At 39.0% G+C, this 25,266-nt stretch overlaps 1 protein-coding gene across 1 annotated transcript; it reads right to left on the bottom strand.

Annotated features, from left to right (window-relative positions):
* Window positions 1–1,219: 1,219 nt before the first annotated feature.
* Window positions 1,220–23,955, bottom strand: trip11 (thyroid hormone receptor interactor 11). The gene is made up of 22 exons (XM_056253015.1): window positions 23,733–23,955; window positions 21,229–21,308; window positions 20,891–21,001; window positions 20,447–20,752; window positions 20,286–20,357; window positions 20,021–20,186; window positions 19,520–19,855; window positions 19,346–19,386; window positions 17,399–17,497; window positions 16,975–17,181; window positions 14,116–16,854; window positions 13,728–14,009; window positions 12,511–12,651; window positions 12,144–12,337; window positions 11,655–11,818; window positions 11,331–11,434; window positions 11,149–11,248; window positions 6,926–7,007; window positions 6,696–6,810; window positions 3,851–3,973; window positions 3,631–3,769; window positions 1,220–2,514 (listed from the first exon to the last, which is right to left on the bottom strand). The coding sequence occupies exons 1-22, from the start codon at window positions 23,869–23,871 to the stop codon at window positions 2,291–2,293; spliced, it is 5,964 nt and encodes a 1,987-aa protein (XP_056108990.1). The 5' UTR covers window positions 23,872–23,955; the 3' UTR covers window positions 1,220–2,290.
* Window positions 23,956–25,266: the final 1,311 nt, after the last annotated feature.

The following is a 25,266-nucleotide window of genomic DNA, read 5'->3' as shown; positions in this document are numbered from 1 at the left end:
TAAAGTAAAAAAGAACAACATTTATTTGAAATAGGAATTTTCTTTTGTAATAATGTAAGTCTTTACTGCACTTTTGATCAATTTAATGCATCCTTGCTGAATAAAGCAACCAAAGGTATTAGTAGCAAAATAATTAATTCCTTTAAAAAACAAAACAACAGCATACTGACCCTGAACTTTTGAAGGTAGTTTATGTACACCACTGGCCAAAAGTGATGTCCGGCCTAAAAAAAATTGACATCACCCTTTATTCAAATATCGTTAAAAACTTGTTAAACGTTTGGCATTGCGTAGTTGTGCTTGAAGTCAATTGTTTTATTTGTGATAAAGCAATGAAACACACCAAATTACAAACACATGCAAAAACAAGATAGAACTAACAAAATATTAATAGCTGATAATGTTGTAGTCAATGTATGTTTTTTTTTTCTGTGAGCTGTTATTTTTTCTATTTTTTTTTTTTGCATAGTAAAACAAAACCTGTAACCTGTTTCCATAGTACAATAAAACCGCTTTTCTTTTTTTGCCAAATAATTTGGTCAGATAAAAACATTGACCAAGTTTAGGGTTTTATTCTTCCCTCGTATTTAAAAAATATAGAATATTTTCCTCATATTTTGACGATTTAATCAAAATTGTAGGGTCATTAAAACATCCCCTCCAGACATCACTTTTGGCCACTACTGTATATCCACAACTGGATGTCAATATCAATTGATTTAAACTGGTTAAATGTTCCAAGAATCTACGCACCAGATTACACACAGCTGTATTAGACGCGGTTACACTACAATTGGAATTCCAGACAGGGTTTTCCCTGGAGACATATTGGGAAAGACGGACATTCCCTTTTGAGGTTAATCTGGTCTGATAATGCTCTACACCACTGCCTCCATAAGGACTTTTAAATTATAGCCTTGCGATTACATAGTCTGCAGGAGAAAAAAATATAAAAAACAGACGCAAAAGATCAACAAACCCCTGTAAGTCTTGTAGAATATATGGAAATACAATTTCAGGATTAGATGATTAACTAATTAATTACCAAACAGCTAGAGTTCCTTTTGCATAGTTATCATGAGATGTATTTCTAAAGAAAAACACCAATTATTAGAATGGAACCATAACAACTTAATATCGAAAAATGCACTTGAGCAGCGCTCAAAATAAATAAATAAAAAACAAAAAAAACAAGAGTGAAAACAGAAAAATGCTAATATATGTAGAGAAGAGTTTATTCTGCAGAAAAGAGAAACACTGTTGTTGAATATCACTTTCATGAGCCATCTTTCAAAACTTCAAAAAGATTGATCAACTTTAAATAAACACCAGCGCAAAACGTATAAATGTATCCTAAATCTATATAATCAAGTGCACCTAACTGTTATGAAAGATATAGTAACCAAAAAGAGATTTACTAAGGCCATTTTCTCTATAAAAAAAATCCACTTCATATTAGGCCTCAAAGAAATATTTGGTTTGAACCCATTGAATTAGGGGTCCGCTGTTTTAATCTATTAACACCAATTGTAAAATGTACAGGTAATTTTTACACTTTAATCCTCTCATTCCTTCTTATACTTCCATTATGTGTGCAATATTTCTTTCCAAATTGTATATACATAATCTATCTTTCTACCTTAGAAAGAACTCTGAATATTGCAGATACATTTAGCTTATCCCCACTGCATAAGCAGTGAAAAATATGATGATGATCGATGTAAATAAATAAATAACATAACTGCAAGAGAGCACGTGCAGCACTTTAAATCCAAGATCAAATGTCACTTCTTGATTAACTGTTATTGTACCTGCCACACCAAACGGCCAACCATTCATAGCACTCAAAACGGGAGGATTTTGAAAGAGTAGGTAGCGTTTTTGCAGAAGTGGAAACGGTTTAATAAATCCATTTGTGTAGTGGATGCCAGACACCATCAGACAGTCTCTCAACACACTAGAAAAACATTAAACACCTCTCTTTGTCTAAAAATGAGACTGAATGTTTGCACGACATTAAATAAATGGTGGGAGAATGTCACAAGAATATTCGATAATGTAATCTTCCTCAGTTTGCAAACTGAATTTGATTCTGTCAAACTTAGGACTCAGTTTAGTCAAATTTAACGAGCACGGGCAGCCCTTAGTTGCTTTATCTTTTTCATTCTAATGGAAATCAGCCATTTTAGTAAATATTTGAATCCGTGACATGGCCCAGTTTCTGTTCCATCTGCTGGAACGTAGTGTCCTGATAAGCTAAAGTGCTCTGAGTGGCAGTACAGGTGGACAATCACTGCTTGAGTAAATCTTTCAGCAGGGCCCCACCGCTGGACTCAGCTGACACAGGTACAGGTGTGAACGTTGGCAGGGCGTTTGAGATGGGCTTCATGAGCAGGTGTCCCCCAGCTCCTGCAGTGCTACCTGTACCTGCGGGATTGAGAAGGGGTACGGCAGCAGAGCGGGGCGCCAGGAAAGGGTTTGAATCCCCAGTGCGCTTACCTGAGCCTGAAACACCTGAAAGAACATGAGCAGCCTTAAAAGTGATCACAAATACACAGGCCTGTTCACACAAAGAATGATAACTATAACGTTAACACTGTTTACACAAAGGCCTTGTCTACACTAATACGGTTTCGTTTGAAAACACATCTTTTTCTCTCCGCTTTGGCCTTCCGTCCACACTGAGACGGCGTTTTTATTAATGAAAACAAAGCTTTTTGAAAACGCTCACCAAAGTGGATAAATTTGAAAACACTGTTTTTGCGTTGTAGTGTGGACTGTCAAAACGGAGGTATTTAAAAACGATGACGTCAGTTTAGTCATGTGACGCATATTGTACCAATAGATATTCATGTGACTGAGTGTGACCTGGACGAATCAGTAATGGTGAGATATTTTGCTAATAAAATTATTCTGCCAGCAGAATTGCGCGATAACTATTTATTTTTTCCGTCTCAGTGAGCTTTTGTGAGGTTTTACGCATGTGCAGTGAGGTGAATATAGCGTTTTCAGGCGTTTCCCAAAAGTTTCTCATCCACACAGAAATGTCGGAAAATCCTAGTGTGGACGGAGAGTTTTCAAATGTGTCCGGATTAATGTAGATGTAGTCTAAGTGCATGCTATAGCTGTCTGTCGCTTTAAATGCTCATGCTCTTTAAAGTTGGGTGGTTTTTGATTGGCTGTCAATGTTTCTAGCTTTCATCAGAAGGAAACAAAATCATTCTGGAAGCATTTTTAACAATATTGTTCCTCTGTGTCGGTATTGTTATAGCTGTGGTGTGGATTTCCCTATTCTCGTGGAATTATAATGATTATTAAAACGTTATAGTTATTGTCCTTAGTGTGAATAGGATATTCATAGATAGATATTCATGTTATAGCTGATAACTGACAAATGGTCTATACTATTTTGTCTGAATAAATGAAAAAGAAAAATTAAACATTAACAGTGTAAACTTACTCAAATCTTTAAAAATTACCTTTAAACGTAAAAATAGGGGAAATTATCATGCACATTTAAATATCCAATATCGGCTGATACCGATCCATTAAAAAATAATCTCACACATAAGCCAGTACCAATAATATTTTTTTAAGAAATAACCGATATGGTACCAATATGGCATATACCTGATGCAGGTGTGTTAGCAGTACTCCGGCCAGGTGGGGGCACACTCAGGGGCTTGATGTCATAAACAGGCAGTTTAGGGGCAGGGAGTGCAGGAGTAGACTCTACTTCCAGGAACTTCACGAACATCTCAGAGAAGGACTTTAAACACAGACACTAGTGTAAGTGGAAGACGCACCTGTGTAATAATGTATGTGTGCATTCATTAGCATGTGTGCCCACCGAATTAAGGTTTTGTGCGTGTGTAGGTCTTTGGGGGGTGTTGGGTACACTCTGAACGGCTCTGCCTCCCAGCCAACTCGAGACCCATCCGGTCATCCCACTCTTGCCCTCTTCTTGTAACAACTGCAAAAAGAGACGTCATAAGTCAGTTAGTCAGAGGGAGTGTTTATGTGTGTGCCGTCTTTGGTTGTGTTTCAGAGTTGTATTTTTCCCCTCTCACTTAAACAGGATAACTGTACAAAGTTCAGCGAAATACTGATACAGAAAAAAAGCACTGTCCTCAGAGCACTCAGACTAGAGCAAATGAATGCTATCTTAAAAGAAAAGAGGCAGACCGGGAATATTTTTAGCCTTTAGAGTTGTAAACAAAGAGGTCTTGAGTGGAAACTTAAACTCAATGTGTAGCATAAAAAATGTGAAGGTGTGGGGAGGAGTGGAGAAAGAAAATACGGGTTAAAGTGGACTGTGTGACCCAGAAACACGCACACACTTTCCTTCTCTCTCTTTCTTCTCTTGGGGCTGTTGGGTAATTCTGCTCACCACTTACTGAATAGTTGGAGTCTGTCCTGCCAGACCCCAGCCTACTTCTATGGGATTGTGGGTAAGGAAATGCTTTAGGTGCAGGATTGGCATGGGCCCGTAATCTAATTCAGTATTTGTCCGTCTCCCAGGCAGTCTCTCTCTTTCTTCCTCTGTAACTCCTGATTTCTGCCTACTCTCTTGTTCATCTACTATTGCATACTCAGTATATTAATGAAACAATTAAATGAAAAAGGTGAACCCCAGCGCACCCGTGCCGCCAGGGCCTTCACATCAAGCCATGTCATAACTTTCCTCTCTCCCGCCAACGACAGAGTCAGGATAACATCGCAAGTTTGTCATTTCTTCATTCAACCCGGAAGAACTTGATTGCAACTTCATCATCATCATCATCATCATCGAACTACTGAACCATCAAGACTTTCACCTGAGACTGCTTCCGGGCGCTCGTTCAACAGCTAAGGCATTGCAAGTATATCGTACATTTAACTCACTAAACAGAGGTTTAGCATAAGCTTGTATAACGTGGTTAACTGACTCCTTTTCATAACTTTCATTCATTTGCTTTCACTCTCCATTTACCCGCGTGATTGTGTGTATGTGTTTGTTTAGACTAGTTATGTTTGTGATTTAGTTAAATCGAACTTTTGTGCACATTCATGCGAGAATTGATTCTGTGGTCACTACTTGCAAGTCCCTTTAACGATGCGATTACAGCTACATGCTCTTGAGTAGCACGAAAGAAAGTTATTTTTCTGTGGCCACAAAAAAATCCTTTCTGAGAGTTGATAGACGATTAATACTGAGTGTCCAGTGGATGAACAGGTTAATTGATTGTAATATTAATTCTGCTACATCAAGCTAATTCTATTTAGTGATCCAAATATTTATAATTAATTACAACTAGTTATACTATTGTAGCAAATTAGCTCAAAAGTGAAATATGAATAATTAATAATATCAATGATACTAAAAAAACACTGAGCAAAAAGGCAAATTAGGTATTGTTTCAGCAAAATCATATTCGGTCTAATTCCATTCTGGTATGGAACAATCCAATTAAAGGGATAGTTCACCCAAAAATGAAAGTCCATCCATCCATGATAAAAGTGCTCGAAACGGCACTGGCAGGTTAATATGCACGATGCGTTCGTGTAAGAAAAATATCCATATTTAAAACTTTATCGACTAAAATATATAGCTTCTGGCCGACGGCCGTACGCAAGTCGACTTAAGTCAAAAGAGTAACCCTTGGCGTCAAAGCTTACGCTACTCCTACATCCTACGTCATACATTGTCAAATGTTACTCTTTTTTAAAATAAATTTTCATTTTTGGGTGAACCATCCCTTTAATTCCCAATTCTCATTTTCCCCCTCGCTGAATATCCAGTTTCACTCGGAAATATGACACATTATGGAAGTAAAAAGGGTTGTGAACAATTGCAGCGTAATTCATTGCAACAGAAAAAATTCCATACGGATTTTGACCCTTTGAGGATAGTGGCTAAAAGATTAGGGCTTTTCCAAGAAAAAAATTAAGCCACATCCTGCTTTACCATTAGAACTGATCTGTCCTAGTTATTGAGAAATTCAGCCCCACCAGGATCAAAACGGAAAAACAGATATTCTAATAGAAAACAAATCAGCCCTATTAGCAGTCTGCCAAATGAATGTGGTCGTATGCGTGCAGGGTTTCCGGGGATGCTGACGTGTCATTTAGCGCAGGCTGGAAGAGCAGAAGTCTCTATACCCTGATTACCAACGAAGACTAAACGCAACTTGAAGTCATCCTTCAAAGAACTCAAAACATGAACCTTTTTCAACAAGACCAGCGTGGGGAGCTCGAGGCTTGCGCCAAATTAAACACATGAGGTAAGATGAGTGGAAAAATCTTTTTAACATCTGATAAACATCCTCGATGCTGACATCAAACAGCAGTTGAAAAAAAAAAAAGGCTGGGCGGAGAACCGAACATCAGGAGTCAGGTGGTCAAATATTAAATCCACACTTGTTTAACCATCAAGTTTCAGAGGTGAGATGAGGTCTGGAGCAGAGCCACATTTGAGACTGATGAAAAGTCAAAGGAATTTTACAACAAGGGTAAGATAGAAAGGAGGAGGAAATGAAAAAAAGTGAAGGAGGCTGCTCCTCCTCTTTGAAAAATTGGACATAATATTCACTGAATGTGAATCCAAAGGCACGTGCACATTTGCATTTTTGAAGACGAATACATTAAAAAAAGTGAATGCAAAAGGGAGGATAAAAAGAAATATACATGATGAGAAGCAGAGAGCGCTGACCTACCTCGCACACCTCATCTCGGTCCAACCCAAGCACATTACCCATAAGCCTCAGCACCTCAGAGCGCTTGTTTCGGGGGGTATGAAAATAGCCCATGTAAAGATTCTTCATCAGAACCCTGTGTCAGCAATTAATGATGTTAGATGATTTTTCACAGGAACACCCTTTTGAAAATATTTGGATCGAAATATGTATGAAATATGTTTCCAATGCAGACTGTGTTTTGGACTCACTTATCCACTTTGCCTTCGGTGGTGTTCAGGAGGTTCATCAGTTTCCTCTGAGCCTCTTCCAACATATCCTGTCTCACATCCACTGCAAAACAGACACAAGCACAGGTTTGAGTATTATGTGTTATGTTAGCCTTCATTGCGGTCACAGTTTGGGTCATGAGTTATGGCTAATTCATAAAACCAACACCTTAATAAAGAAATAATTTACTTAGCTAATGTCTGGCTTCTATCAGATATGGCTTCGTCTAAGTGTGTGTGTAGGATCCATTTTCTTTTCACATTCAAGTGATTTTCTTTAGTTAAAATAATTGAATTTCACACACACACGATTGTGTTTTCATGTTTTAAGTTCAAAAGGGCTTTAGGGTCAGTAAAAACATTTACGCAATTAATACTTTTTTACTATAGACTGGAGTAATGACTGTTTTGCTTTGCCATCACAGGAATAAATTAAATTTTAAAATATATATACACAATAATAAACAGTTATTACACTTTAAATTGTAATCACATTTCACAATATTGCTGTATTTATTGTAATTTTGATCAAATAATTGAAGTTGAAGTCAAAATGAATTACCCCACTATTAAGTTCCTTAAGTTACAAGTACTATAAAGTTACAAGCCACCAGCAAGTAAGTCTTTCATATCTAGCCAAAGTCAATTTTACTTGCACTTGGCAAGAGTTAATTTTGGACAATGTATTTGTGAGATGCAGACATAGCTTTCAGCAGAAGGTGGTATGACTTTGTTATCCATTAATGTAAACAGTCGAGAACAAGTGTTTGCATAGAACTAATAAGTATGTGTGTGATCACCTTAACATAAACAGCAATAACAGTGGTACTGGGTTAAAAGTGTCTGGGAATGTCTCATGGAGTAATGACAAGGAAGTGTGTGAGTATGACGTGCTCTAAATGCCCTTATCACCAACACCCCTCACTGGTCCAGAAGGTTTGGCGGTTCGGCTCTTGAGAACTCTTTTCCTCTGAGACTTTACCTCCAGAGACCACATGAACTCAGTGATAAGAGAGGGTGAGAGAGTTCCTGTCTGCTCTAAACACCCTGGAATGTCTTTCGGCTGCACTTATGCTTTGCTAAGCAAAAATTAACCGTTCTCGATCATTCTGTCAACGTTCTCCTCAGTCGTTCTTTGACAGATGCAGTAGAAATCCCAGCGCTCATCCCTCACCTTCCTCTCCCTCTTAGACCGACTGCCCCGTATTGTTGATTTGGGGCTTGATACGGACAGAGAAGAAAGGGATGGCTGAGATAGAAAGGCAGGGTGGATTGAAAAAGAGAATCTTTGTCTACACACATGCCATAAATATTGTCTCTCTGACAGAAAGGAGATGCGAAGGAATGCTAAACATCTATACAGTCTACAGATCTGGCATCTCTCTCACAAACGCACACGTGTGATTCTTAGTGTCTGCACAGATATGAATCAAACTTAAACCACTACATAAAGCACAGTCTCAAAGAGTCAAACATAATTTAATGGTTCCTGATGTTCCTAGTCCTGTTGACATTCACAAGACTCTTCAGAAGAATGGTTTACAGTGCTACAAACCTAATCTCAGATCCTGTCATGAGTTTTGTGTTGACTGAGCTTGAGTCTTTTTGTGGCACACTCTACGTCTCAGCATTGTTTGGGTTGTGTCTGGTGTGATAGATATTATATTAGTGCTGTACAGCACAGGATCATGAAGGCAACAATGAAATGCAATAAAAATTAAGGCTGCCCCCGACTAAAGATTTTTCTAGTCGACTAGTAGTCGATAATTAGTTGCACATTTATGATATTAATTTATTTACTTAAAGCTGCTGTCCGTAACTTTTTTGGGTTAAAAATTATCCAAAATAATAATAATTAAAAAAAACATAACCAGCCAGTGTTCAAAAATATCTGCTTGCTTTTGCCCGATTCAAAACGGTTAGCTTGTAATAATGATTTTAATTCCAGTGGTACTGGTGGATTTCCGCGGGAAATTCGAGCATGTCTTTGCGTCATTACGTCACATCTGTACACATAAAGAAGGCGTCCCGGCTAGTCGGCTATATTGCGTGAGGATGTTGGAGGTGGACATTTTTAGCCTTTTCTCACAGCATTAAATAATTAAACTTATGGCGGATCCAGAAAGGTTCAAACGACAATCACCAGTGACAACTGGACATTCACCACTTGTAAAACCCCAAATAATTCGGACTTCGGAGTGGGTAGAGAAAAAAGAGACTGCAACTGGCCCACGCGAAAACAAGGATAAACATCGGTTCAAAACGAACGCAGAGATGGCTTTTTTTCTTTTAGGACAGGTAAGACATTTCAATAGTTCAATCGTGTAACAGTAGCACACTTGTTCGCTTAATTCACACAGTTACGGAGTTTCCTGTCTTTATTCGTTTAGCTATTATGGTAAATATTTTGTGCTAGCTATGAGAGGGAGCAATTCACCTCTACTCCAAGCAAACCAAACCGGCCTCCTCCGAAATTATATATAGTTTTAAATATGCATCGGATTACAGATACGTGTTTTTTTTTCTTTTCTTTTTTCTCAAAGAAAACCAGTAAAGAAACATTAATTTATTGGTATGACAATTAGAAATTAGACTGCACAGAAATAGAAACTGAACTACAGGGTAATCATAATACACATTAAATGTAGCTACAATGCTGATGTTGATAATTTGAGAACAAAGTATAATTTGAAAGGTTTGACGCGATCGTTATATTTAATCAGCACGATTTACTGCAAGGCTTTCCCCCCTTAGTTGATGTGGATGTTACTTACTTGTTCAGATGACATTTTCCGATGAAAATTCGTATGTTGTCATGGTCATACTGTAGGCCTACTTCCAAAAGTAGAATGTGTGATTCTGAATGCCAGTTTCCACATCGGCGCGGTGACTGACAGACTCGCAGTCTCAAAACATTGTGTTCATCCGCGCTGTTTCATGCCGATGTGCAACTCACGCAAAGTTAATAATTCCGCGAATAACTGCAATTACAGATTTCAAACAGAGATGGCGACAAAGAGGAAAAATGCCGGACTGCAGCTTTAAATATATATGGTATATATGGAGGGGGGTGGCATCGGAAAATGGTTTGAGTTTCAGGGCTGAGAAAGATTATTATATGTTATATTTTGTTAAGATCGATCTACATTACAGAAAAATACTAACCCATAATAATGAGCATTTAAAATATAAATTAAGCACTCAAACGCACACATAAAGCTTGCCGCAGTGCACCAGCAATAGTAATGATTATGAATGTGTAGGGGGAAAAAACAAAGGAGCTGTCTGTATTCTGAACATTTTAATTATTTATTAATAAACTAGTGTTTTCTGAGTCAATGACGGCGACAAAGATGAAGATGACTATGCCGACTCACATCTCCACAGTATAGTGGATGCGTTTATGGAGAGAAATATATGTTAATAAATTCTTAATTAGTATCAAACTGAATCAGGAAATAAATGCTGATACTCAGTGTTAGTTTTTCTGTGGTTAACATTAATGGTAATTTTTTTCTGTATTTGTCTTTCCTTGATCTCAGCTTAGTGTTTTTCAACCAGGGGACCGGGGATTTAGCAAGCACCCAAAGGGGCCACAAGATGACTAAAAATTTAAATTAATATTAAATAAATGTATATTTTCCTTTAAATAACTATTATTTATATTGAAATCAGAATCTTGAATCTTATAGAATCACATAATAAATAACATTTAAAGGGATACTCCACCCAAAAATGAAAATTCTGTCATCATTTACTCACCCTCAAGTTGTTGCAAACCTGTATGAGTTTCTTTCTTCTGCTGAACACAAAGGAAGATATTTTGAAGAACGATTGGAACCAAACGGTTGTTTGGCACCATCGACTTCCATAGTAGAAAAAAAAAAATACTATGGAAGTCAATGGTGCCAAAGTTCCAATCGTTCTTTAAAATATCTTCCTTTGTGTTCAGCAGAAGAAAGAAACTCATACAGGTTTGCAACAACTTGAGGGTGAGTAAATGATGACAGAATTTTCATTTTTGGGTGGAGTATCCCTTTAATTAGTATGGCATCGCTCCAAATATTGTGTCGGACAACTGGGGCCTTCAAGTCAAAAGGTTGAGAAGCACTGCCCTAGTTACACAATGAGGTGGAAATGCTGAGATGATTTTTTAAGAAAGTACTGATTTCTACAGTCATTCAGTTGATGACATACTGTCTCACCTTGTTTCTTCAGATCTTCTATCTGTTCCTCTTTGAGGTCCAGCTGATCAGTGAGGCGGGAGGCAGATTCGAGAGCTGCGTTCGCTTCATCCAGGTTTATCTAAGATTACACACAGACATTGAGCAATGATGTAAATGCTTGTGTCAAGCAGAGTGCAGAAAGGACAGATGTTTGAACTAACTTGCAGAGCAGCAGCCTGATCCCCAAGATTTTCAGCTTTATTTCTCCACTCTTCTTTCTCTCTCTTGTATTTTTCCAGTTCTGCTGAGTACATGGCTTTTTCTTCTGTAAAGAGAGATACAGATATCAAGTTCGTTCAGGATTGAAGACTTATTGCAGATTCCTCTCTTAATTCAAACATTTTAAAAAAGGAAAGAAAAAAAATCTGAAAATGTACACTCTAATCAACATTTGTAATTGCTTTAATGGTCATCATTCCATACAAGAAAAACTGCTTCATAAATTATACCAAAAATGGAATAGCAAAAATAATGTACACTCTTGCCTTGTTGAAACTGTTCTAGCACCATCTGCAGGTTAGAAAGTGACACTGCATACTGGTTGACCTGATCCTGAGTGGAACGGAGCTGAATTAGTGCTTCATCTCTTTGTCTGACAGCACCATTTAACTGCTCCTGAAGAGACTCCACCTGCAGGCTTGCCTGCTGACTACATACATGCACACACAGAGACATTGGTGAGGCCTTAAACAATACAATGGGTACATTTAAAAAAATGGGCTGCAAGCATACAGTATTTAAACATTTTTAAATAGATTGCAGCATTTAACATTTTATTAGAGCCTCCAGTAAATTACATTTGTGACCTCTATTTGAAACAACAACAAAAAATCATGATCCTCAATTTATCCAGAATTGTGCTGCTCTAGTTGGTATGAATTGGTGTGAAAGCAAAAGCGAGGGAGTGTGTTGGAAGCAAACGCTGGTTAGGACCAAACAGTCTTACCAACAGACAAAAACCCTCTTACTCCCACCTTGCGCTCTCTACGGCGTTAGAGGAAGATGCAAGCCGCTCTTCTAGGAGTGCCACTCTGCGTTTCAGCTCTCCCTCTCTGTCTTCAGCTCCCAAAGCCTCACGTGTGTACGAATCCTCAATCTCTAACAGGTGATTGCGCAAACGCTCCACCTCCTGCTTCAGGCGCTGCTCCTTATCACGCATATGTTGCAGCTACACAGAAAGAACATGGGAGTACAATAATTCCTCAATTAGTATTAATATATTTGTAATTGATGCAATAGGTATTGGTAAAAGATAATTGGGAGATGGTAACAGTTAATATTTTCAGTACTTCAGTAAGGCAATAAAGCACAGTAATGATGTGTAATCTTGGTCTTTGCTACCTCACTCTGCAGAGCAGATGTCTCCATTTGTTTCTGTTTGAGGGCCATCATCACTTGATCTCTTTCCTGCTGAAACAATACTGCCTTGTCCTGCATGGACCGAATTTCATTCAACAGTTGGTTCAGCTCACCAGATTTACCCTACAGTACAGTCAAAGGCAGAACAGATTAACTTCACAACACACATAAAACCAGAGCAAAAGTTTTATGCTTTCATTGGCATTAACATTATGGAAGTGCATTGTCTCCACTGTAGTTTATTTTGGGGGGTGGGTAAACAGGAGAATTTAAATAAATGAAATTAAAAAGTTACTACCATTCAAAAGATTGGGGTGTGTAAATTTTAATATATTTTAAAATGTAATGTATTCTTGTGAATTTACAGCAGTTTTTACTCTAGTCTTTAGGTTAACATGATCATTCAGAAATCATTCTAATATTTGATCAAGTAAAATTTATCAATGTTGAACACTTCATCTTTTTTAAAGTCAACATTAAATGATGTAATTTCTGAACCAAAATGGAATTTCTAAAATAATCATTGTTACGAAACCATACAGCCATCTCTGCATGTTAACTCTTTCCATGACATTGAGAGAATTTTCTGGCTTTCCATGTTTTTACTGTTGTACGGTAGGGGGCGCTATTACACATCTTCTGAAAGAGTACTGAACTGAATCTCCTGGTCAAAACACATGCAAAGAAGATCTCAATCAATATCATATGCATATGTAAAATAATGTGATTATCAACATTAAACAGCATATAAACCAAAACTGCCTAATGTTACTGAATGAAAAGTCGACCCAGGATGAGCTACAGGACTGTGCAAGCTTTGGGGGTGTTGATGGACTCAATCTACTCCATCTACATTTTGATCATCATTCGGAATCCAGACTCGTCTTTGACAAAAATACGATTTTCTCAGCTTTTTGCTCAAAATGTTGCTTTTTTTCCAAATGAAACACCCACATTCAAGTGGTGATAAAAAAAAAGAATGCATAAAGCCAGATTAAAACAGGATTTTTTTTGTTTAAAAGCAGAGGGTCTGTTCTTTATTCATACAACAAAATATTCTGGGGGCCATGAAATATTTGTGAAAATTATCAAAAACGCTAGCGAGGGCTAGCAACTTAAAAAAAAAAAAAACGCTGGAGGGGAAAGAGTTAACTTAGGATAGGATAAGATATTTTAACAGCACACACAAAAAAACAAACCTGCTCTTTATCTTTTAGCATCTTCTCCATGGCAGTGGCCTTTTCATTCACAGCACTGAACTGAAACTCTCGCTCCCGAAGCAACAGTGACACCTGCATGTTGGTCTCCTGCAGGGCACGGAACTCTGTCTCTTTCTCGCGAGCTTTTGCTGCTATCGCTTCATTCTCCTCCTTTAATTTCTTCACATCGAGTTCCAGGATCAGTGCACGCTCTTTGAGGTTCGTCACAGCCTGCTTCAAAACCTCGTTGTCATTCTCACGGTTACGTAAATTTTCACTCACCTAGTGTACAGGGGGGAAAAATAATCTATATAACCCTCTATCTAAGGTACTGCACATCTTACAGCTTTTCCTACCAACAATTCAACAAATCAGAATTGTAAGTCACCTGACTGAGCTGGTCTCCCTTGGTCTTAATGAGTAGATCTTTCTCTCTGAGGGAGCGGTGTAGCGATTCTTGCTTCTCTCTGGCATGCTTGAGCTCCTCTGCATGGCTTCTCTGCTCACTTTCAGACAGAGATGCAGAATTTGACAAGCGATGATTGTTTTCCTGCAGAGTTCTTATCATGCTCTCCTTCTCTGCTAATGTTCTCTGCATTGACTGCAACTCCTGATGTACACTCTCATCTTGGCCTGGTAGTGCTGCCTCCTTCAGGTTTGGAGGAGCAAAAGCCTGGGTAGCAATCATAGCAGAAACTTCTGGAGATTGCTTGACACTGCCTAGTTTCCCAAGCAGCACGTCTTTGGTGCTGCTCAGCTGGCTGATGGTCTGCTGCACCTGTGCCAGCTCTTGATTCAACAATCCCAGCTTTTTCTCTTTCTGCTCATAGCTCTGAATAAGTCTGGTGTAATCCACCGAGAGCTTTGAGCTGCAGTCGCTGTCGGCAGAAACCTGCCCCTGAAGCTTGAGGAGCTCCTCTTGCAACTGAGCAGATTCATGCTGCATGTTCCTCACCGTTGTGATCACCTGCTGTTTCCACTCTTCCATCTTCTTCACTTGTTGTTTGAGGGTGTCACGTTCTTGTAGGAGCTCCTCAAACTGGTTGCTGCTAACGCCTCCTGAGCCACCGCTCATGGAATCGCTGACGCCAGTTGTCTGAAGGACAGAGACTAGGGTCTGACATTTTTGAGTCAAGGCGTCAATCTCGATATCCTTCTCACGGATGATGCGGGAGAGGTTCTGAATGGTCTCTCGAAACATCTCTTGACTGCCTGAAGGGTCGCTCATGGTGGAGAGCCGCTGGTTTTCTTGCTGGAGCTTCAACAAGGCTGCTTCCTTGGCTGCAACAATGTCCATAATTCGATGGTAATCTGAGCGCAGTTGGCTGTTCTCTCTGGTTTTCTCATTAAACACGGCCAGCACCTGTTCACGTTCCACCGCATATGCTTGCAGTTGCTGCTGCAGGAACACCACATCTTGACCATGGCCACCAGACACTCGAGCGTGCAGAGCCTGGATTTCTAGATCTTTTTGAAGGACCATTTGTGACAGTTTTCCCAGCTCATTTTGAGCGACAACAAATTGGTCAAGCTGCTTGGTTAGAGAGAGGTTTTTCTCATTTAGCTGGTTAATCTCAGTCTCTTTCTCCCTGATCCCTTTCACTAGTTTCTCAATCTCTACTTTTGAAAGGTCGTGTTTCTCGTTACCATTTTCACCATTTAATGACTGGGTCTTGTCCTCCTGTAGGATTTCTACGGACTGTATTTGACTCTGTCCTTGTGTGCTTAGGCCCTCCACTTCTGACTGAAGCAGTACAATCTCCTCATCCTTAGCACTGATGAGTCTTTCATAATTGCGAGAGCTTTGTTCATGTCTTGACCGTACTTGCTCTATTTCACTCTGTAGCACCTGTAGAGAACGCTGGGACTGCAGCGTTGTGGCCTGCTGCTCCTCTGATGCCGTCCTCAGAGCTTGGACCTCTTCTTCAAGCTGATCTCTGGCAGCTTTGAGCTGGGTCACCTCTGCCTCAAGCTCTGTGATGATGTCCAGTGTCCGAGGCTCTGACAATAACTGCGGTCTGCTTTGCTGGTCCCGCACACGGTCAATCTCTTCTTTCAGATGGCTGTTATCTTCCTTCATGGCTCCAAGCTGTTTGTCCTTCTCCTCCACTAACCTTCTCAGAGAGTCACACTCTTGAGTTACTCTCAAGACACTGCCCTCTAATTCCTTTTGCATTTCCACAGCTTGAGCTTTCAGGGTTTCGGCAAAGGAATCCTTCTCCTGCAGAAGCTCTGTGAGTTGATTTTGACCTGCCACAGTGATGTCCAACATTTCGCTGGTGTCTTTGTGGTCAGAGACCATCTGCTCTATCTCACGCCTGAGCTCTGCAATCGTGAGATCTTTCTCCTGATTCAGTTTCACCATTCGCTCGTGTTCGGTCTGCAGTGCAGAAGCATCCATAGAGCGTGCTCTGGTCAGTTCATCGATGGTTTGTTGATACTGTTTGGCTTGATCTGATAGTCGCTTCTCAGATTGACTCAGCTCAGACTCTAACTGGCTTTTCTCGAGTTTCGAGGCTTCAATGCGGGTATCTTTCTCCAGGGACATCCTGCTTAGAGAGGCTTGACCATCTTGGATCTGCCTTTCCAAACAGTCTATCTTGTCCAAAGCCTGAGTGTTCTCTTCCTTCAACTTCCTATTTTCAATTTTCAATTCAAAGTCTTCTAAAGCAGACCTTTCGAAGGAAGTCTTCATTTCTGCTAGCTCTGTTCTTAAGTCCTGAATCTCTTTATCCCTTGCCTCAAGTACCTTCCGGTGTCCCTCGAACTCATTCCCTTGATCCCCAGAATGACTTAACTCCTCACGAAGTGCAATAAGTTCTGTCTCTCTCTCCTGAAGTGCCCTCTTGAGGTCGGAGGACTCCTGCCGCAGTTCTCTGCCCAGATCCTGTGACTTGCACAACTTTTCCCTCAACTCCTTTAGTGTGGTTTCCAGTTGCTGCTTTGTCATGTGCAGTTCATTCAAGGAGAAGGCACTTTGACTTAGCTTCTCCCCATGGGCTTCCAGCTCCAGTTGAAGAGTCCGTTTCTGGTTATGAGAGGAGCTGAGATCTGACTGAAGACGGGCTTCTTCTGCCTCAGCCTGTGTTTTCTGCATGGACAGCTGGTCCTTCACTGCAATAAGATGCTGGAGAAGAAAAATAGAGTAAGTATGCAGTATATTAATTTAAATTTGAATCACATTTAACAGATCCAATCATTGTTATCATTGTCTTATAACCATGGAACATTGGCTTAAAAAGAATACCTGTGTGGCCTCCTGGTTCTGCTTGTCCAGTTCTTCCAGTTCAGCACTGAGTGTCTCTATATCAAGATGGGCTTGCTTTAGTGCTTGGTCCCGTCTGTCTAGCTGGCTCTTTAGGTCTGAAACTTCCTGTGACAGTTCCACAGCACTCTTTGACTCTCCAGTCCTGTGTCTCTCCTCGGCCAGGGTCAGTCTCTCAAGTAACGCAAGCTAAAAAAATTAAAATTGTGTGAAACTAGTTTGTCTGATAAACACATATTACCCTATGCATGATAACACGCAAGTGTCCTTTCAAAAGGCTACTGAAGTATTGTTCACCTTATCTTGCAAAGATTAATTTGTGATTTGACAGATACTGCAACTTCTGATTAAAAACAAGAAAAAATTGGTATTATTGTGTACCATAACTTTGTTGACATATTCAAACCTTTTCTCTCTCCATCTCTTCCTTCCCTGTCCTGAGGGTATCAATGATGGTGTTGAGCTCCAGAATGTCAGCATGTTCAACTTCTTCCAAAGGACCGCTCTGAATTAAATGGAAGTAATAAAAAAAAAAATGTAAAAATTATTATGACACACGTGCCATTTGAAGAATAAACCCAGGTGAATTTCATAGGGCAACCACAAAGTGTCCAAATACTTTGGCTAAATTTTGAACATTTACATCAATTGTTTTATACTTAAAGGGGTCATCGGATGCAAAATTCACTTTTATATGGTGTATGCATATTAATGTGTCTCTGCAGTATGTGGACAAAACCACAATGGAATGGAAAAAATCCATTCACTCCTTTTTTTAATCCATAAAAAGCCTAAACACTCTCAATAATCAAGCTGTTTGGATTTTCTGAGTAATATGATGTCATATTGCTCATGCTCCGCCCACGACCACTGACGGACTGTCCCATATTAGCATATTTCTGCCCTCAGCCATTTGTATACTGTCTGCCAAGGCAGTACTTTATGTGTCTTGTGTCGGCACGCCTCACGGAAGAGAGGGGTGGGGACGTGGGGTGAGCAGTTGCTCATTATCATTTAAAGAGACATGCGCCGAAACGGGTTGCTGTGAACAGAGCTGTTTTTGAGGAGGTAAAAAGGGTGTTGTTTTACACAACCATTAAGGAGTTTTAACCAAAGTATGTTACAAACTTTACATGAAGACCCTAAACTGGGCATTAGGGGTGTGCAAAAAAAATCGATTCACATTTGAATCGCGATTCAATCTTTGCCGATTCATAGAATTCCAAATATCGATTCATTTTTTTTTTTTTTGGTGTGCACGGGCGGCGTCGGCGTGGCAATCGGGTGAGTCGGGACTTTTCCCAGCGGTCTGGTAGTGTTTCGAGGTCGCGAGGGCCGGTCTGATAAATAGTTATACATTGCAAGTTCTTGCCGCCCGCTGGTCAAACTGTGCAGCCTCTCTGCTCAACCCGTAAATAAATGCATCGATCCGCAGATTATGTTTGAGTTCTTAATGGTCTGTAGATCTTTTGCCAAGCGTGTCAGAGGTTACGGGTTCTAAACCGCACTTGTATAGTTTTTTCTCTCTCTCATCAAAACCGAATATGTTCATCAGTGGTTACAGACAGTCTATATCAAGCAGGGAGCGTTTGAATGCATTTTATTTTGTGATCTCACCGGAACGAATAGAGAGTCTCAGCAACGGCGATAGATTGAAGAGCGCGTCCGAGTGAAGACTGCGCGAGCCACAGAGAACACTGTATCCATGACACTGATAGCAGCGGACACGAGCGCTCAGCTTGATTTAAAAAACAACAGATCTCTTATTTAATAGCGAACTAAATGAATGCTCTGCTAGTTAACTGGAGATACCCGCAAAATACGGCTATGAACGACTTCACTGGATCTAAACAAATCAATCTAACCATAGATGTTACCAGTAGCGGTGGCTTTTTTAATCTATTTAAAATAATTTTTGCAAGGGTTCTATGGCATTAGTATATATTTTTAGGAATTTCAATGTGCCCAGTCGAGTTCAATGTGCCCAGTAGAGTTCACATTTCAACAGTCAACCTGGTGAAGTACTCCTTAAACCACATTTAGCATAATTGTTTGTTTGATCTGACTACAGCACTTTAAAGCTAAATGTAAAAGCAATCACTTAGGAAAAAGTAAACTACATTTATATACTGCGAATCGTTTTTTGAATTGAGAATCGTTTTTGAATTGAAAATCGATTTTGAATCGAATCTTGAGCCTAAAAATCGGTATCGAATCGTGACATTTTCTGAATCGTGCACCCCTACTGGGCATCCGATGACCCCTTTAAATCCTAAGCATGAATAAAAATTTCTAAATATTGTTGGGCCACAAACTTCTAAACTGTGCAGAGGAAGGTTTTTAGCATATTTACCTCAGTGAGACTCTTCAATCTAGCCATCTCTTTCTCTGCATCTAAAAATAAAATACAAAAATATAACAATAAATAGAGAGCAGTTACAATATATATACAATATATAACAATATATGATGTGATATGATGAACAGAGTCATAATGATCATACACAATTTCTGGGGTTCTCTATACCTGCCAGAGCTTTTTTCAGGGTTTGTATCTCATTGTCTTGCTGGGCTTTCAGCATAGACTTCCCTTCCTGCTCCTGGACTCGATCCTGGAGTTCATTTACAGACTTCTGAAGGCGACTGTAATTTTGCAACAATTCTGTATTTTCTGTGGTAGCCTCCTCCTTCTCCTGCTTTATCTGGGCTTTATGATGCTCTGCCTCCTCCAATCTGACCATTAGGTCTCTGTACTGTTTGTGCTGAAGCTCCGCCTCCTCCTGTAAAGACTGAATGGTCGATTGCAGCTCTTGAAGTTTGGCGGAATCCTGCACTGTGGTTGATTTGACAACACTTCCACCATCTGGGGAAGAGGAAGATAAACACAGCGTTGTACTCAAAGTTCAACTGATCATTTTAAAGTTAAAAAACCAAATACAAATTAAATATAAAATTAATTTCAACTGCATTTAAAAAGTACAAAAAGGTCCAGAGTCTAATTTTAATATGCATCAATGCTCCTCCTAACCACTCTGAAGCTGCTCTTCGAGCTCCTCGATTCTCTCCTCATACTCTGCCAGCTCCTGCCTGTGCCGTTTTGAGATTTCAGCCATTTTCTGCCTCTGGGCATCCTGCAAAGCTGCCAGTTCATGCTGGTGCTCATCCACCTCCCGTGCCATTCCCTCTCTCAGCTCCTGTTTGGGTCCGAACGTGAATTAGGTTTAAAACAGAACCTGATTCCGAGAGCTGACCAACAGCAAAGCTCCTACTGTACAGTTCAAAAGGTTTTTCACCTTGATCGTTCTTTGCATTTTCAGAACTTCACCCTGGTCTCCATTCCCATCAACTCCTGGCAGCTTTGATGCCTGGTAAATTAAAAGAAAAAAATTCTAGTTCGATAACTATACCATGACATATTTGTTAAACTATATCCAAGGTAAAAATGAAAAGTGACCTGTGCAACTCTCCTCCAATGGGCCACATCAGCCTCTAGACGATGCACCTCATTGGAAAGACGGTTAATTTCCTGCTGCGACCACAGGACATCACTGAGGTCCACCTCGTCGCCATGGAAGCCTTGATGGACAGCTGAGGACCCGTGCAGAAAGGAAGACGAAGTAGTGGTAGTGGCAGCAGTAGTGACGGGAAGCACAGCAGCATCGGTGAAGGATGAGCTGGTCGCAGCTTGAGAAGAGTGTTGGAGTTTCTGAAACTCCTCCTGCAGACAACTCTGACGAGCCTTGAGGTGACTGATCTCCACCTTCACCGCAAACACACACATAAAACTATCACTATGATCCTACATTTTTCTCCTTTTTAATAGACATTTTTGCACTAATATTAGATAAATGTTCAAGTTAGAAAATAGAGCATAAGTGAAGTTAGTTTTGACCCAAACCTCTTTTTGTTGCAGGAGGGTTCTGTTTTCCAATGACTGCTGTTTGATCTGAATCTCTGCTGCCTCTAGCTTCTCCTCCAGCTCAGAGTTGAGTCTCCGCAAGCGCTCATACTAAACCACACAAAAATAAACATACAAAGACAATTTTTAATTTACAAATCTTAGCATTCATTCATAATGTTTTGAAATGACTCATCCTGTAATTATTCATTTGTACTGCATTACGCAACATAACTTAAAAGTAGAAATGTCTTTCTTTTAAAGCACACAAAACATTGTCTCATGATAGAATAGAGAAATATCAGCATAATTTAGTTTTTGTGTGCTAAATTAATCACCTCAGATTTTTGTGTTACATATGAAGTCTCCAGTTCTTGAAATCTAGAGCTGGACACCTGCAGCTCAGACGCCGCAGCATCTGTAAGAAAGGAAGATAATATTATGTACAATACATCTGTACATAAAGCTCAGTTATACAGCAAATAAGACTGACAAATACTTTTCATTACATAAATAGAAAATATATATATTTTTAAATATTATGGGAACTTCTGTTCATCTGTAAACTGTCCAACATTTCAAGTCATAGGAAGAGATGAAGATGACTAACTACACTGACTAACTACAAGACCTCACTGGTTAAAGGTGAACAATCTTTGCCAAGTGTGTAGAGTAGAGACATATTAAATCCACCCAGAGACTACAAAAATATCACATGGTTTTAATGGACAGTTTTGTCAATTGTTGGGTGACTGACTGTCCCTTTAAATACCAACATTCCAGAGAACATGGAGTTCCTCCCAGCAGCTGCACAGCCAGAGCAGAATATTACACGTATATAACCGACGAGTACACTTGGAAATAAATACAGATTGGATTCTGTAGGATTCTTAAGTAAATAACAAAAAGTAAGAGCACAATATAGGCTACTGCATTTAAAACTCTTAAGAGTGTAAAAAAGGTAACAGCATGTTAGCAGCTTTGCAATTTTTTTGCTATTTCAACAAAGTTCAGTTAAGGTTCACATGACAAACAAGAAACATTTACACACAAAGCATACTCTGTCTTAACCACACTGCCAAATCTAACACACATACTAAGATTAAATAAATTGTTTTTATTATTTAATTCATAAAATATTGCAAAACTAAGACTTACATTGTTACATTTGAGCATTAAGAAACTCATACCCTCAGGAAATGACAGAACAGTACACAATTGGGGTGGTGTAGCATAGTGTGTAACAGCAATAACTTTATTAAAAGTCCATTATTAGTTAAATTATCCAATTGAAGTATCAAGAAGCTAAACCTGGCTCAAGGACACAATGGCCATGGCTCATTGCTTGAATCTTATGAGGCTTGAACTAGAAATCATTTTAGATAGAAAACCACACAAGTTAACAGCACCTGCTAAATAACTACTTTATATTGTGTAACATAAACAGTGATGAAGTCACTTCAATATAGCCTTTATCTATGCAACAAACAACAGTCCACTTATATAGTGACAATCCCTTAGAAGTATTGCCTTGCTCAAGGGCACACTGCATGTAGGTGGTCTCTGTTGTTGTGGAATGGGACAAACCCCTACCAGGTGTCACACCTGCCACTTCCAGGCAGCCCGCCAAAGAACTGCTACTATACCATCTGTAACACCTTTACAATAAGTTTCTCTACGTTGTTAATGGAATATGACATGAAATAACAATAAACAATACTTTTAAAGTTAATGAAAATAAATGAATCATTAACATGATTATTCATGTATTAGGAATGAACAAAAAATTATATTAATATTAACCTATATTAATAAATTATGTTCAATGGTTTCATCATACCTAATGTTAGTGAACAGAACTCTTTTGCCACACCACCTTTAGGCTTTATTTAGTATAATCTGTTTTGAAAGTGCTAACAGGCAGGTCGATGCATCGTGAGACATGACAGATTGACTCAAGGTCTGTCTGCTTTGCTGGAAGCTGCTGATCAAAGTTCTCAGTGTGTGCTGTGTGTGTGTTCCACTCCTCCAATGGTCAAAAAGGGCATATTTACTTATTGACACCAGTTTTTTTGTGTTGGCATAATTAATAGAGCAGATATACATCAAGGAACACGACAGAGATCCCCACCAAAGTAGGCCTACTTCATTATTAACTCCCCATTCACAAGGGAAAACAGAGGAAACCGCAGAAGTTCAAAGAAAACTCCAGCACTTTCTGGATTAAGATAAAGTGACTAAAACCCAACTACAGCTACATCTCTGATAGGGATTCAACTGCTGTATGCAAACAAACCTCTTACTCATGTCTTACTATAATATAATTACTTCATACCATTATATAAGCGCACTGTAGCACCATATGACAATTGCAGAGAATGACAAGGTAATGACAGGCTCAGTCACTATTCACTTTCAATGCATAGAAAGGAAGATGCAGGTCCCTAACATTTCATTTTGTGTTCCTCAGAAGAAAGTCAGTCATTGAGGTTTGGAATACCAAAATGTAAATAATGATATTTTCTTAGAGGACTTTCTCTTTAATAAGTTTAATTTCTTTTAGGAGATGCCAATGTAAACAAAATTACATCTTCAAAAACCTGACAAAACAATCATATCTCAACAATCAGACAATTAACTCTCAAGCATCTCTGGACTGACTGAATTCATAAACTAATCAACACTTAAACTGTTGTGCTCATTAAATATAAATGCATAATAAATACCGTACTTTGGTTTAAAAAAAAAAAAAAACATTTCACAAAACAGCTGTCCGACTGTACAAAAACGTTAAAAGTCTGTATGGGAAGTGATATGATCTTGATGACTGTTGTCAACTCACCTCCCACTTCTTCTGCGCTTTCCAGAAGAATATCTTTGGTAAAATTAGAGATCTGTCCGGTAAATGAAGACAAGCTTCCCCCGACCTGACCCAGACTCTGACCCAGGCCAGAGCCCAACCCTCCCAGCCAGGATGACATGACGAGCCGAACCTGATCTAACCCTAAATCACCGACCCGGGCCTTTCACAGACAGCAGTTTCTCAAATGTGCGAACGAGGGTTTCATGTACTCAGGCTAACTAATAATGATTAGCCGTCTTATGTTGGTTTGTTTAATATAAGTAATAATCATTAATCAGCAGCAGATCCGGATTCCAGCTGGTTCAAAACTTCATGACATAAACAAAGACAAAACGCCGGATTATACGCGTTAAATCCACGGCAATTACGAAGACCTGGTCGCCGGGTTATATCCACATGTGGTCAGGCAGGTTTCTGGTACGGGTTTGTTTTGGGTCGTTGTGTTTTTCACGCGGATAAAGTGCCAGCTCAACCCCGGCCATCACAGCCGGACTGATGATCATCAGTCAGGGGACGTGGACAGCACAGATGGATTATGGGACGGTGGAGGACCAACAGCTCACACTTCCCACGCATCCACAGCGACGCCACTGGACATAACGAGTACTGCAACACAGTGATAAAACCTACTCCGGAACAGCAAATGTGATAATATTCATCATATACGATATTCATATGACATACGATATATGTAGTATAATTAGGTTATATAATATATACACTACTGCTCATGTTTGATGGGTCAGACTGAGTTAGATTTTTTTTTTAATAGAAATGTATACTTTTAATTAAGCAAGCATGCATTAAAATGCAAAGCAAAGACAGCAAAGACTTTTAACACAATTTAACACAATTAGAAAAACAATCTATTTAAAATAAATGCTGTTCTTTTGAAGCTGCTATTCATCAAAGAAACCTTAAAAAAGTATCAAGGCTTCCGCAAAAAATATTAAGCAGCAGAACTGTTTTTAATGTTGATAATTGATAATAATAATAAATGTTTCTTGAGCACCAAATCAGCATATTATAATGATTTCTGTCAAGTCAGGTCACCTTTATTTATATAACGCTTTATACAATACAGATTTGTATCAAAGCAGCTTTACAGGGATAACAGGAAAATGATTCAAACAATTCATTTTGGTTTTACAGCAGCTCTAAAAGAAAATAAAGTCATTATTCAGCTGAAGTTAGTTCAGTGTTGATTCAGTTTCTTAAGGATCATGTGACACTGAAGCTTCAGCTTTGCCATCACAGGAATAAATTACATTTTAAAATATATTTAAAAAGAAAATAGATATTTAAATTGTTTATATTATTTCACAGTATTACTTTTTTTTACTGTATTTTTGATCAAATAAATGTAGGTTCCATGAGCATAAAAGACTTCTTTCCAAAGCCTTCAAAATAATTAATTATACATTAAAATACATGTATGTGTTATTTTTAAATATTAATTTATAATATATTTGAGCAACTTCTACATTTTCCTCATTATCTCCCCTCCGGTGTC

The sequence above is a fragment of the Rhinichthys klamathensis genome, unplaced genomic scaffold (assembly GCF_029890125.1).
Source record: "Rhinichthys klamathensis goyatoka isolate OS25496 unplaced genomic scaffold, OSU_Roscu_1.1 h1tg000100l_1, whole genome shotgun sequence".
Taxonomy (NCBI): Eukaryota; Metazoa; Chordata; class Actinopteri; order Cypriniformes; family Leuciscidae; genus Rhinichthys; species Rhinichthys klamathensis.
Note: the sequence above shows the minus strand (reverse complement) of the source record. Positions and strands in the feature narration are given on the sequence as shown.